General features: G+C 40.9%; 2 protein-coding genes across 3 annotated transcripts; both read right to left on the bottom strand.

The window, feature by feature from the left end:
* Positions 1 to 36: 36 nt before the first annotated feature.
* Positions 37 to 5,646, bottom strand: LOC124075102 (probable histone deacetylase 1-B). Its single transcript, XM_046418506.1, has 12 exons — positions 5,481 to 5,646; positions 4,333 to 4,445; positions 3,558 to 3,675; positions 3,394 to 3,468; positions 2,831 to 2,969; positions 2,518 to 2,659; positions 2,334 to 2,426; positions 2,141 to 2,249; positions 1,685 to 2,065; positions 1,442 to 1,597; positions 1,322 to 1,367; positions 37 to 895 (listed from the first exon to the last, which is right to left on the bottom strand). The coding sequence occupies exons 1-12, from the start codon at positions 5,527 to 5,529 to the stop codon at positions 868 to 870; spliced, it is 1,449 nt and encodes a 482-aa protein (XP_046274462.1). The 5' UTR covers positions 5,530 to 5,646; the 3' UTR covers positions 37 to 867.
* Positions 5,647 to 8,011: 2,365 nt separating this feature from the next.
* marcksl1b (MARCKS-like 1b) lies at positions 8,012 to 10,721 on the bottom strand. 2 transcript variants are annotated; one of them, XM_046418462.1, is made up of 2 exons: positions 10,404 to 10,721; positions 8,012 to 9,436 (listed from the first exon to the last, which is right to left on the bottom strand). In XM_046418462.1, exons 1-2 carry the CDS (start codon positions 10,488 to 10,490, stop codon positions 8,897 to 8,899), a joined length of 627 nt encoding a protein of 208 aa, XP_046274418.1. In that variant the 5' UTR covers positions 10,491 to 10,721; the 3' UTR covers positions 8,012 to 8,896. The 2 variants fall into 2 exon arrangements, with proteins under 2 accessions (XP_046274418.1, XP_046274419.1); XM_046418463.1 differs by lacking the exon at positions 10,404 to 10,721 and adding an exon at positions 9,895 to 10,298.
* Between the last annotated feature and the right edge of the window lie 3,891 nt (positions 10,722 to 14,612).

The raw sequence follows: 14,612 nt of genomic DNA, 5'->3' as shown, positions 1-14,612 counted from the left end.
AGGATAGAATTCCAAACAACCACATGTAGAGGGTCATTTTAGTAGCCCACTCTACTTTAATGTATAATGGTACAAAAAATCTAAAACAAGTCGCTCACTTCCCAACATAAGCCTCTGGAAAGGTTCACACTCATTCATACTTCAACATACAAACGATGCAGGAAGAATATAACAGCATAAACACGGGCTAAAGGGACACATGTATTTAAAATAACTTACTGAACAGAGATCAGGGACTGTGATATGTACATGCTAAAGGCGAGATCATTCTAAACATGCATTCACTGATAAATTAACACAGCAAGCCAAACAACAGTTTGCCAAATGCTGGTTATTCTAACAGTATCATAAATAGAAAAGCCTTTTTACATGTCAGCGCTAAATTTCAACTTCTTCTACGTCTCTGCAGAGATTTTGGCGCGAGCCCCACAAACTTGTTTGAATTTGAAGTGCCGTGATAGGAACAGTAACAAGTGGGGTGGTTTTCTTCACATTAAAGCAGACCTGGTTCACACAACAGCTGAGAGGATTCATGGTGTTTGTTTTATACTACATGCAGGTCCAGTTGGGTGGGTTTTACACTCAACACATAGTGCAGAAACGGGCAGATTCTCAATCAGACATTTGTGCTAAATTTATGATCGCATACGCAGCTGTGTCTGTGCAACACCCACTCAACTGGTGCCTCAATGTGCTTGGAAATGAATGCAAATAAAAAAATAATAATACAGTGTAAGCCAGGTTTGCTCATAAGAACACATGATGAAATAGGAATACAAAAAAGGTCCTATCTTTTGCAGCAGGAGAATTACAGGAATTGGAGGGGCTTGAGAACAGGTGGACCTTTCATTTCTCCCCTGCCAGACTTCAGGTTGCCTTCACTTCTTCTTTTGGTCTGAAACACAAATGGGTAAGGTCAGTCTGAGTGACTGACTTCTTTTTACTGTTACATACAACAGCTCTGATCATTCCTAAAGTACAAATACCATTTCAGTGGTAACAGTCTTACTACTTTTCTTCATTAATAAAATTAGATCCTCCAATAAGATGGAGTTAATGAGATAAAGTCTATTATTAGCATTTTTGTTCCCACCAAACAAAGCTAAGTGACCAGCAAAGAGGGGCACGAGTTGTACCTCGACCCTATAAATGTCAAGGGAAACTGGTTGTTAGGCACATCCCTATTTAAGAGTTTATTCATTGTTGTAGTGCACACTGGAACCACAGCACAACTTGTTACTGGCCACAAGTCACCCCTACAGCCCTGAACCACTACACACTAAGACTTGTTAATCAGAATTTGAACGTGCAGATCTCTTACCCAGATGTGTCCATCTTCTCCTCCTCCTTCTCCTCTTCTTTCACTTCTAAGAGGCAAAAACAAGAGTGATTACTGCTGTTTGTTCTTCTACAAATGCCGATGGGTCTTGTGATCTCTTACCTTTCTTTTCCTCTCCTTCCTTCTCTTCCTCCTTCTTCACTCGTTTTGCCTTCTTGTGGTTGGCTGCATTCCTGCGGCCTCCTCCCTGCCCCTCCGCCTCATCCTCAGAGTCAGAAAACTCCTCGTCACAGGCTATCCTTTTGTCGTGGGCTCGGACTGAAACACAGAACACACATTAACATCCGTGGTCTCTGTATGTAACAGTTTCCTATGCTCCCATGTAGATCTGTTGAAGTCCCTTACTAGAGATGCGTTTATCGGGGTCCTCCTCATCCTCGTCTCCGCTGTCCGGGTGGGGAGCGTCCTCTGGGATCGCCTGCATTTGGACGCCGGGTGCATGAGGCAGCATACGGAGGTTTTCAAACAGACGCTGCTTGATCTTCTCCAGGTATTCGTTGGTGTTCTGGTTGGTCATATTGGACGGGCTGATGTGCAGCTTGAAGTCGGGCCCAAAGTACTCAAAGTAATCATTATAGGGAAGCTCGTTAGGGATTGAGCAGTCCAAGGCCACGGCAGTTTCATAGGTCCAGCAACGGGCCACGTTGCGAATGGTGTAGCCTCCACCACCCAGCATCAGCAGGGGCAAGTTGAAACTTTTGATGTACTCAACACATTTGGCGTGACCTAGCAGAACGCACACATTAAAAATAAAGCACTTCTGAGGATTGTCTTGGCAGGGTGACTTGTGTTTATACACACCTTTGATGGTGAGGTTGAAGCAGCCCAGTCTGTCCCCAGAGAGAGAATCAGCTCCACACTGGAGTACAACAGCACTTGGCTGGTACATCTCCATGACTTTAGCCATGATCTAATACACACAAACAAACACATTAACAACCGGGCTCAGAGAGAGGTTTTGGTGAGAACACGACACCTAAATAAAAGCACTTACAGGTTTGAAGATGGCTTCGTAGGACTCATCATCAATACCGTCTCGAAGAGGGTAGTTTACTGCATAGTACTTGCCCTTTCCTGCTCCAATGTCCTACACATTGGAGAAATCATGGAATTACTGCCCACATATGCACAATATATGCCTATGATCTTAGAAGGAAAATAACAGCTAACTAACTCACCCTCAGGTCTCCAGTGCCGGGGAAGTATTCCCCATACTTGTGGAAAGAGACAGTCATGACTCTGTCTGTGGTGTAGAAGGCCTCCTCCACTCCATCACCGTGATGGATGTCAATGTCAATGTACAACACCCTCTGGTGGTACCTAAACAGGTGAGCAAAGTAACAAGTTAACATGCTGTACATTTATCTAAAACCAAGCAAATCTCCATACAAATGAAACACGCAGCATAATCAACTTAATCTATATCTAAAAGGTGCATGCCACATTTCTTCAGGGCCCCTAAAGAACTAAAACCCGACAGCAGCAGCTTACTTGAGCAGCTCGAGGATGGCCAGGACGATGTCGTTGACGTAGCAGAAACCTGATGCCTCAGACTTCTTGGCGTGGTGGAGTCCGCCGGCCCAGTTGATGGCGATGTCTGTCTGCTGCTTGTTCAGCTTTAATGCCCCAGCTAGAGCACAGATTGAGCAGAGTAAAATTACAAAATAGGTGTAATGATTTTGCTGTATTGATCCAACTAGGATTACTTGTTTTATTTTTTATTTATAAGTGTGGTTTTAAGGTTAATATTATGATGGTCTTTATGTGATCCAGTAGCGCTCTTCTGAGCACCCTCTGTGTAGTGCAGGGTGCACATATTCTTCCCAGTGAGAACTATTAAATTATTCTAGTTTAACTTTGTGCAAGAAGACGTGTAAAGTAACTACTCCAAATTTATGCTATGTTTCAAAACCACTGTTTAGGTTAAGACTAACTAAACTGATGCCTATTCTTTAAATTTATTCATGGTTCCCAGCCTTAATATCGCATGTGTCATTCTCGTATAAAGCTGGTGCAACTGCAAGATTATTGGAAGTGCGGTTGGAATAACATACCAACAGATCCACCTGTTGAGAGTTGGCAAAACTCAAACAGGCCATCGAACACGGGACAGTCCTCTCCGACATTGACTGTGACCAGAACAATAAGACAAAAACATTTAGCACATGTGGATAATAGGAACGCTTCAGCTTTCACCAGAAGAAAAGTGGACACTCACATCTCTGCATCTGTTTGCTATACTCAGACATGTTGTCTGGTCGGATGGACCTCAGGAACTTAATGTAGTCGTCACTGTGGTATTTTGTCATCTCTTCACCGCTGGCTTTGTGTGGCCTCTGGAAACCGACAGAAAGATAATGCAGGAGAAAGCGCTGGTGACACATCACTAACTGTCAGTAACTGTTGGGTTTGTTTGATTGACAACTCGCTCATCACCTGCATCTGTATATGGCTGTCCAAATATTCTAAATATAACTCATTTAAATGTTCAGATTTTTAGTCAGGTCTAGGGTAGCCAAAAAAAAAAACAAAAAACAAACAGTACACAACCAATGAACAGCCGACACTTTTTCGGTGGAAGTCACACTTCTGAATGCATGTTCTGCACATGCAAAGATGTAGACTGTGTTTCCATTGCATTACTAATGAGACTGTACTGACGAGACTACTGGGCCACATAAAGCTGAAACGTGTCCCATATAGACCTCGACAGCCTGTACTGAATGGTTCATGATCAGTACGTGTATCATTACACACCTAACCACAATTTCAAAATAATACTGCAAATTCTCGAACACCACCCTTTCTGTTGCCTTTATCAATTAAGCAGCAATTTTGTAAGTTGTTGAGCACACTTCTCATTGATCACAGACCAATGGATGGGCTTGGGACAAAGTTTTAAAGATTATGAGGCAATTTTCTCTTGTGGAAGCAAGCGACTCAGTGCGAGTGTGGATAAGTGTTGGTGGTTTGCGTGAAGTGATAAAACTTACATAGATCTCCATTTTCCTATAGAGTCCATAGTTGAGAAGGAGGTTGTGTGTCATGCGGATCCTGTGGGGTTTCATGGGATGGCCCTGGCCGTAGTAGTAGTTCCCCACATCCCCTTGGAAAGACAGGATTATCCAGACAATTTTAAATTATACAGTTTGCTCGAAAACATGCTGCCACAATGCATTTTGGATCATCTTTGCGTAGGCAACTTCATACCAAACTCCATTAAATTTTTACAATCATATGAATCGGACTGAAGCAGTCCTCAATTTACCCAATATCCAATCTCAAGAGAGTTTTTGTTGGCAAAGCTTTTAACAGGTGTGTTTGTTATTCGCACAATGTCAAACTGCACGTTATGCAATAGACATCGGTTTTGAAATCTTAAACAATAGCAAATACCAGATGGTTCATTTTGACAGGACTGTAACTTGAATTATTTATGTGGTACCTGATTTATATGTACAACATCATAAGAGTTCGATTTGTTTCTTTTTCCACACGAAAAAAATTAAAAATTTCATTAGAACGCCCGACAAGCCAAATTTAACAGAGGCGTTTATTCAGCTAACAGTAGATCATACAACTTGTCATTAAAAAGCAGTCAAATATGAAGCATCTCCTTTGAACTGTTTGTGTAACACAAGAAAGAAAAGTAATTTAATTCAATGGCACTTATTTCCACGAAAGCGTGTCGCTAAATAATCCAACTGTCAAGCGATGCACCGGCCATCACTTCTACTAAGTTGTTATCAAGTTGGGAGAACACTGATGTGACTAGCGCCGATTAGCTTCATGCCTCCTCTGTTCCCAAAATGACCAAGTTACCTCGCGTACCTCACAAGTCAACATCCATTAAAATGTTTTAATGAAATAAGGGAATTGGTCTGGTTATTGCAAAACTGGAAAACGAGATGAACAGCGGGTGATATAATGCGCGCAGGTTCAAGCTAACAGCGAGCTAGCTAAACGTACCAGGTTAACTAAAACAGGCTAGTTAGCCAATCAATGGTTAGCACGCTACACCGGCTAGCTAGCTTGGCCGTGCGGCACATTTAAAAATATATCTAACACTTTCTAAACGTCTGCACGCCCTCATTGCCACTTCAGTCATTGATAGGCTATAGTGAACATGCTGGATATTTACCGTCATAATAATAGCAAACTTTTTTCTTTGTTCCTTGAGACAGCGCCATTTTACACCAATTACTCCTGTTTCGTGCCCACCGGTTCCTCTCTTGCACCAAGGAACTCCCGTTGAGCTCATGTCAACCAATCACAGATGCTCAACCGCCCGACTGGGATGCGCCAGTGTAACAAATCAAGGCCTACTGAGGTTGCAGCTACAACCAGACAGTGTCTAGACTGCTATGGAGAATACAGCGCAAGTTTTTTTGTGTTTACTTCAGTGATGTGATGAAAGAGTCAGTTGATAACGGTTATGGGCACATAGTTTGTCACTGGGGTTAAGGGTGTGTCAGTGCTCCAGACGACATGGATAAAAAGGTCTTCCAACTAGAAGTCCCCACTTCACCATGTAGTGGAAACTGCAGCTCCATCCTGTAATCCCACCCTACAAACAAACCACACCATAAATTTACCATTTCACCAAGATTTCATATTTTTAATTTTATTATTGGTTTTTGATTAAATAAAATCAGTGGCCTGTCTCAGTTCAATATGTCCAGACATGCCTTAAATAAATAATTTGTGTCATAAACTTCCATGTCACCCTTTTAAGCTTATTATTGTGGTTTTATGTACATGCTCTCCATTTATCGCTAGCTTAGTTACCTTGTTTTATTTATGCATATGTGTATCTAAGCTTGCCGTTTGAAATCCTTATATGTGCATTGTCTCCATTGTTTCATTTTAACTGCTGTAAACATGATTTCAAGACTGAATGAAATCAAAGTAGGTCAAGTAAGTACTCATTGTCCTGTTCTATACTGCTGTGTACAATGAGACTGATTATGCATATTGATGCACATTTAGCAATCAGTCTCTTAAAATGCACTGGACAGATTGGGAAACCAGACAATAGATGGCTAGCTTTGTGGCATTCACATAACGGCCACCAGGTGTCAGTGTACGCTCACTTTTCTTTGGATGTATCTTCAAAATCTCTGCAGATAATGTCGTTGCTGAATGAGAAATGCTGCTCCCCTGAGCTGATCAAAGACAGAATCTTATGTATAGTATGGTGTACAAACAAAACATCTACATACAAAGTAAAAATACACCGGAAAGGTTAACTCCTTGTGGATCAGTGATTATTAATTTACACCTTAGTGTATCTGCTGCCACCATGTAGCGTACAGACATGGAAGATCTACACAGTTTAGGTTTCTTGTGATTTTGCTTGCTATTGAAAACCACTTCTTACAAAATTCATCTGTGTTAGGATAACTAATCGTCTACTTCAAGAGGCAGATAGCTGTATCGATGCGGAGCTACAGCTTTGCTTAAATAATTCATAATTGTTGGAGGGTTGGGTCAAAATGTAGCTCAGATCTCAGCTCATCATATCACCATGTGAACTAGGTCAGTTCACTCAGAGCAGGATTGCTGTGCTCAGTAAGAAATGTTCAAGAGGCCATTCACCTCCTTCAAATGGAGGGAATTTCAGGGTCATAAGACTAATAAAGGTCCAGGGGTCATTGGAGCTAACATGGTAGTGTCGGTGTGTTCAACTGCCTCCAAACCAGTCAGCTAGAAACATGAGGAGTGTTTCTTGTTTCACTGAAATTACAGAATGACCCATGTGACACGTGAAAGGAGTGCCACATGGAACCTTTGGAGGACTGCTGCTTCTACACTCTTCTTCTTCTACACTTTTTTTTTTAATACTGTCCTGTCCTATTTTTTGTTTGTTTGAAGCTGGGCCAGAGTGAGTGCCTATCTAATAATGGCTAATGATTACATGAATCAGTGGGTTTAAACTTTATTGATGTCAAAGTTTAATCTATTCAGATTTTCTGGGTTGCAACTGATACAAGTATAGTACCAATAGCCCTACTGTAATGTACTAGTTTCATACTATGTACTGTAGCTACATGGGGTTTTTTTTCTGGTAATATCACATTTCTTGAAAATAATGGGAATAATAAAGCAAAACTATGTATTGGTTGTGTTAAACAACCAATGGAGCCCCAAGTGACAATTACGAAATGATGGCTACATGGTAAAACACAGCGAGACAAGTAGAAAACTGACCTCAGTAATGGCAGTCACAGAGCATCAAGCTCAAGTTTGCTAGCATTATCTACCATTATGCTTCTGTCATACCAGATCAAGTCTTTATCACTTTTAAGTTCAATCTTTAATTTGATGATGATGTTTTATTTCATAGTCTAAGTTTAAGTTGGAATTTGAAAGCCAAATATGGAAGGAAGTGGAGCCTTCCCTGTACTTTATATACTACATACTACACGACAACAATGGGAAATGTCAGTCAGTGGAGCACCAGTCTTTAAACCGTTTCTTTGTTCTTAATTATTGCAATGGTCCATGTGTATCTCTAATCATTACTTTGTTGTTACTAGACTAGTAGGTGCTGGTTGACACTACAGTGATATTAACACAATGCAACAAGCTCCAGACCCTCTCATTAAAGTATAGTACTCTGAATTAACAAATGTAATGCATGATGGGAATAATCATAAAGACACATAAACAGGCAGGTAACCAACATTTATTTACCATTATCAACTTTACAATAAAACCAGTAACATCTGTCAACATTAGCAAAATAAAGAAACAAAATCAGTCCAATGTATTTACAGAGACAAAGCAGATTCAGGCTCACACACGACAGATAAACAACTCTGCTTCATATCAAACCGCAACAGTGAACATAGCAAGCTTAAGTGTTCTTTCTTTTTTTTTTTCATAGTAAGGTAAAAATCAAAGTCGTCTATTTTTTTTTCTTTAAACAAACAAGTAATAGCTTCTCTGAATCTTTAAGATGGTTCTCTATAATACACCACAAAATACTTCAAATTTGGGTTAAAATATAGGAATGTAAAAAGTTGGCGAGTCTCTTAATTTTCTGATTTCATTTTTTGTCTTTTTTTTCTCTATTCAACAGTCATTTCAAGTGGTGGTGGTTTCCTAGTATCTCATCTAACTTCATTCCTTCAGCAAGGAGGCATCTTGATCTGCAGGTTTTTAGGGAAAAGATGCTTTGACTCCATCCTTCTCCATCCATCCTTCATCAGTCTAAACTTCATGGTGTCATTAGCTCGCATTCTTGCCTTTAAAATCCATTTTCCACATAGCGACCAGCCCACAGCCTAAAACTCAGTCCAGGTCCAGATGTCGAGCAGTAACCAGGGAAGTGATCTAGTGAATCTAGTCTGTCGTCTTGTTATCATGACGAAAAGTGGCACGTCAAAGGAGTCTCTCACATACATGTGTATATATTTACATATACATATATCCATATACATATGTATACATATACACATATATATATAAATATATATATATATACTCTTAAATTTTATCTCTCTCTCTTGAAAAACAGTTCACCCAGTTCATTGTGAGCTAAAGGAACAACAATCACTCTTTCTTTTCAGAGGGAGCGGGAGTCGAGCTGCTCTCCTCTGTTGGTTTCGTGGCTTCAGGGGCCGGAGCAGCTGCCTCCTTGGCCTCCTCCTTGGGGGCCTCCTCTTTAGCCGGCCCTTCCTCTGCCTTTGGGGCCTCTGCCTCAGCGGCAGCCTCCTCCTTCACCTCCTCTTTCTTCTCCTCCTCTGCAGGAGCAGCAGCCCCATTTTCAGCAGGCTTCTCCTCAGCAGGGGCAGCGGCAGCAGCCGCTTCCTCTTTGACAGCTTCGCTCTTCTTGCTCTTCTTCAGATTCAGTTTGAAGTTGAACGACTTCTTCAGAGAGAACTTCTTCTTCTTCTTCTTGGGTGTCTCTTTAGCTGCAGCCTCGCCTTCTGGTTTGGCCGCCTCTCCATCCGCAGCAGGCGCCGGTTCAATAGTGTCACCTCCCGCGCCAGCTTCAGGCTCCTTGGCTGCCTCAGCTGAGCCATTAGTGGCGGCAGCGTCCCCATCAGGCTTTGTAGAGACATCACCATTGGTTTTCACATGTCCATTCTCCTGAGGAAAAAAAGGTTCACACAAAATAAGTAATCTTTTCCTAAAGCCTCAACTTCTCACACAGAAAACCGTGTTATTTTGAAATCCTCTCTGCACATGCATGAAATACAAAGCAGATTGCTCATTTCTCTACAGAGCATCGTCGTGCTCATCAATTAACCACCGTGTCGCCCGTCTCAGAGGCGACGCCTTGCAGTACCCTAATCAAGCGATAGACGGCGTTAGCGCCTCACAGATCGTCTAAGGTACCAGACTGACTTCGACTCAACAAAGACAAGACAGGCGTTCATCGATGGGAGAGTGAAGACACTTTCAATTGACGCTTTTTAACACCAACAACCGCCTAACACTTAAACGTATCATTTTACACTAAAATTAAGTCTATTTTGTTGTCACTAAACAAGTTTAATAACCATATGATTAGAATTGACATGTATAATGATCAAATAATGGTCTATCATCATCAGTATGACTAAATGTGACTCATCCTGCTTGTATCAATTTTAGGAAAGTCCCAGTTTGTAAAATAGGTGACCAGACGACGAGCAGGCTCGTATTTTAACAAGGGAGGAGTAGTAGACTGCGTACGTGCGCTCCAGCAGCCCCCCTCCCCCTTTCAGCCTGGCACCGTCAAACTCGTTGTGCGGATTTTGGGTTAGACCTCAGTCACAAAGAAACACACACTTTGTTCTTCTAACTGAAGCGCACCTCGTCAACCGAAACATGTAACAACCTGCTGGCTGATTTAGTAGTTTTCAGGTTGCTCTGTGACCAACCTATCAGCAGGAGACAAAGATGCTAAACGCCCCACCTAACTTGCCCAAAATGTTCTCCCCTTCAAGTTTTATCAATTCAGCAACGACTAAATTTGGGTAAACTAATATTTTTCCAACAATTCAACTTTAATCGATTTCTGTTTTACTCTCTCAATGCAAAGAGTAACAGCGAGCCGGCTGAGTGTAATTACCTGTCCGTTGGTTTTGACAGCTGCAGCATCAGCGGCAGCAGCGTTTCCCTCAGCGGCAACATCTCCCTTGGATGACTGGGATCCCATTGTTTTCGGTGACTTTAGGTGTCTTCGAAAGCAAATTAAAAAGAAAAACTAAAAAAGAGTGGTTTTTAGTTAATCCAACCCCAGGGTTAGTTATGTATCCAGCGGTGAAACGATGGAAAATGTGTTTTTTTCTTCACGCGGCAGGCACGTCCCCCTTGGTTGCTCCTGCGGTCAGACTTGTCACCCCGGTAGAGAGAGACCCTCTAAACTCATCACTGGTTGAACGCAGCCCTTCAACATACAGCAGGTTCAAGGCGCCACCCGTGGGCGGGACTTGTTAAAATTTGACCAATCGCCGCGTAGTCTAAGGGCAAGTCTAGCCAGCTCTGGCCAATCACCTCTGACTCCTTAATTGTCCCCGCCCCTCAGAGGACCCCCAGCAATGAAATCAATTTAGTGCAACTGATTTCAGTGTTACAGACACGCAAGTAAAAAACAACACTGACGTGGCATCAAGGTAAAAGATAAATCTGTTTTTTTTAATTAAATCGTTTTTTTCCTTGTATCAGCCTCTATGTTACTGTGTGCTTATTTACTTGTGCTCTTATGATGACTGAGTTTGTCACTGAGTTGATTTCATTGACAAATCAAGAATATCTTCCAAGCTTTAGCAAATTAATAGTTAATGTTTTCAGAATTCCGTCTGTGGTTAAGAACCTGGGATGCCCCACTGCACTCTGTGTGAGTAATATGAGTCATAGAAGCTGGTGTAAACATACCTTGTGAATAAATGGCATTAGCTCCCCTACGGGGATGCTCATTTTCATTATCAGTTGATTTTTCATAGGTCAAGTTGATGTCGTCACACTGCTTATATTAGTGAACCAACAATCACAAACTCAAAAATATTAAGTTTATAATGACTAAAGACTAATCATCAAACAGCAACTTTTTTTCTTCTCTTTTTTCTTCCCTGCTTAAAAATTACACTAATGATCAATCAGTTATGAAAAATGTTGTGTTGCAAATTTTCTGTTGATCGACTAATCGATTAATCAGCTGATCTTTTTAGTTGTAGTTTCCTGTAACTGTCTCAGTTCATGGCATTGAAGTAATGCACCCCACTGCAACACTTTCACTTTCGAATATTTAGACCGGGAAACTTTTGAGTGAGTGTCTTTTGGTTTCAGTATCACCAAAGGTGCTCTCAGTCTGATTCAGCACTCAGTGAGTTCCAGTAACATCTATTACAACAACTCCTCATCTCATTCGCAGTGTGTAGTCAATGACATAACACATAGTAACACGTGTATGTCCTCATATAGCAAATAATTACATTTCCAGAATGTGGATTGTTTTGTGCTCTGTCAGTATGATTAATTGTCCAGAAACAGAACACATGCAACCAGTTTTCACTAACTCTAGCAAGCCATTTAACACAGCAATGATGTTTAATAAGTGAATTATAATGGTCACAAGATCAGGGTCACAGTGTTTCATAAACATCACGTGCAAAATATATGACAGATGACATGACCCTTCTCCTGTCTGTCTGTCTGTCTGTATGTTCCTGCTAGTAGGAGCAGCTGATTAAAATGGATCTACTTTAGTCATACAACAGTGATGGACAGTTTCATCTTTTGTTCCATGTTGTGTTCTCATCGTGGACGTGGGTACATATTTATTGGACTGAGGAGCAGGATCTGCGTTGGGACCAATAGCTCGTCAGGCTGTCTCCTCATGGCTCCATGACTAGATTTGTTGTTCACTTCCACTTGTCAGCATCATACCAGGAGCAAAATATGTCAATGTGATGATCATGCACATTCCACCTGATCATTTTCTCCCACATACATTCCTCTCAACAGCTGTTAACTCTATGCAGAATCAGCTATGCGGAATCAGTTATGTGAGGAAAAGAACTCAGTGTTCAATGCCACAAATGGTCTTTACTGCAACCAATCAGCTTAATTGATTTTGCGAGACACGGGAACATTGGAATGCATGTCAGCAGCCCGTCTTGATGCTATATCCAGCAGCTCTCCTCTTAATCAAGTTCATCTAAATCAGTGCAACCGGACAGATGTTTGTCTTGCACAATAGACACATAATATGTTAATTTGTCAAAAATGCGTGCAGTGAAGACAGTGATTTGGGTAATACACAGCCCATACAAACATTTTCTGGTCCTGGTAAAGATCATATTGCAGATACCACTTTCTATAGAATTCAATAATGCCATATTCATGTGACTGTATGAATTGGATTATGCTAGAATAACCTTTACATACAGAGTTCTCTTTTTACATGATGCTCACATCAGATGTGTGGACCCATGAACAGAGAAGTGGAACACCTGATTATTACAACCATTTGTGATGAAGACCAAAACCTGTTGACATTAAAGGTCTAGTGTGTAGGATTCCGTGGATGCTGGTTTGTCCACTTATATAAATGACTCATTCTATCAAAAACACAATGATTCTTAGGGGATTATAGAATAATAAAAACATCATTATGAATGTTATCTTCCATTTCTGCCCCTAAATCCTCTACACTGGACTTTTAAAGGAATAATTTAGTTTGAATTATTTTGTTTTTTGTTTCATTTTTGTTTTTGTTTTTTTTGGTTTTTTTTTGCTTGTTTGTTTTTTGTTGTTGTTGTTGTTTTTCTTTTACCAAGATTTAGAATTGAAGATCATTCTCTCATCTGTGCAACAAATTTGAAGCTACAGTCAGCATCTGGTTATTATCTTAGCATGAAATCTCACCTGTAGTTTCATATTTAGTGACCAGACATGAAAATGGAATAACTCTCAGCAAGAAGATTACTTCCCTAAACATCTTAATTTTTCATTTAATATGACGCTAGAACAATATTCACTTAGTAACATAAGGAGTTTGGGAGATGTGACTGGGAAAATTTTACACAAATGTCAGAACACCTACAAGATGCAGGCATGTTGATTCAGTATATAGACAAAAGTATCCAGGCACACCTCTTAATGGGGCTGTTTCTCAGGGGTTGGGCTCGGCCCCTTACTTACTACCAGTGAAGAGAAATCTTAATGCTTCAGCATACCAAAACATTTTGGACAATGCTATGCTTCCTACTTTGTGGGATATGTTTCCTACTGTTTGGTGAAGACCCTTTTCTATTCCATTATGACTGTGCCCCAGTGCACAAAGCAAAGTCCATAAAGACATGGTTGGATGAGTTTGGTGTGGAAGAACTTGACTGGCCCACACAGAGCACTGACCAAAACCCCATCCAGAACCTTTGGGATGAACTGGAATGGAGATTGTGAGCCAGGACTTTTGGCCCAACATCAGTCTCTGACCTCACTATTGCTCTACTGCATGAATGGGCAAAAATTCCCACAGAAACACTCCAGAATCTTGTGGAAAGCCTTCTCAGAAGCGTGGAAGCTGTTAAAGTTGCAAAGTTGCTGTCTATGTATTCAGAATGTAATGGCATTAAAGTCCCTGTTGGTGTAATTGTCAGGCACCCCAATACTTTCAGCCATATTGTGTATCATGATGATAAGGATGATCATATTCCTCTGGAGAATAATAGCTGACTGAACTCTTAAATTGAGCAAACAGAAACTAGTTCACTCTTGTATTATTTAGAAAAGTCTGTAATTTTTTACTGACTCCCACAGTTAAAAAAAGTATTATCATTTCATGAAGGTAAATGGGATTATTGTGGGATGTTCTGGGTGGTTTTATTGCTGTATTTGTCAGCTTGTTTTTTAATATGCATTCAAATGTGATAAAATATCAGTTTCATTGGCTCTGTTATCACTTTATCTTGAGTCTTTTACAATAAATCAGAGTCCTTTTCCAGTTCCGTTCACTCTGTGTGACTGTGGCTTGCCCTTGCTGTGCTTACTTCATAGTAGTCTCACTGGGAGGACAACCTTTTCTCACACACGTATCACACTGTATCTATCTAGCTGGCCTTGTAAATGTCATAATAATGTGTCCACTGTGTGCTGTGGAATGCCTGGCACGCAGGCCCTCCAGTCTCCTCAAGCCATCTTCCACTGTGAATGGGCTTCTTTAGCCTGCCTTAGGTAACTCAGCCCTGGGGGGGGGCTACGAGAGAGACGCCATTATGGTTAACTTTTACAGATGGAACTATATCAAGTGCTCCTTTTTTCCCCCTTTTGAGTCCCT

This window comes from Scatophagus argus, chromosome 17, assembly GCF_020382885.2.
Source record: "Scatophagus argus isolate fScaArg1 chromosome 17, fScaArg1.pri, whole genome shotgun sequence".
In the NCBI taxonomy this organism is placed as follows: domain Eukaryota; kingdom Metazoa; phylum Chordata; class Actinopteri; family Scatophagidae; genus Scatophagus; species Scatophagus argus.
This window is presented reverse-complemented; position numbering and strand designations above follow the sequence as displayed.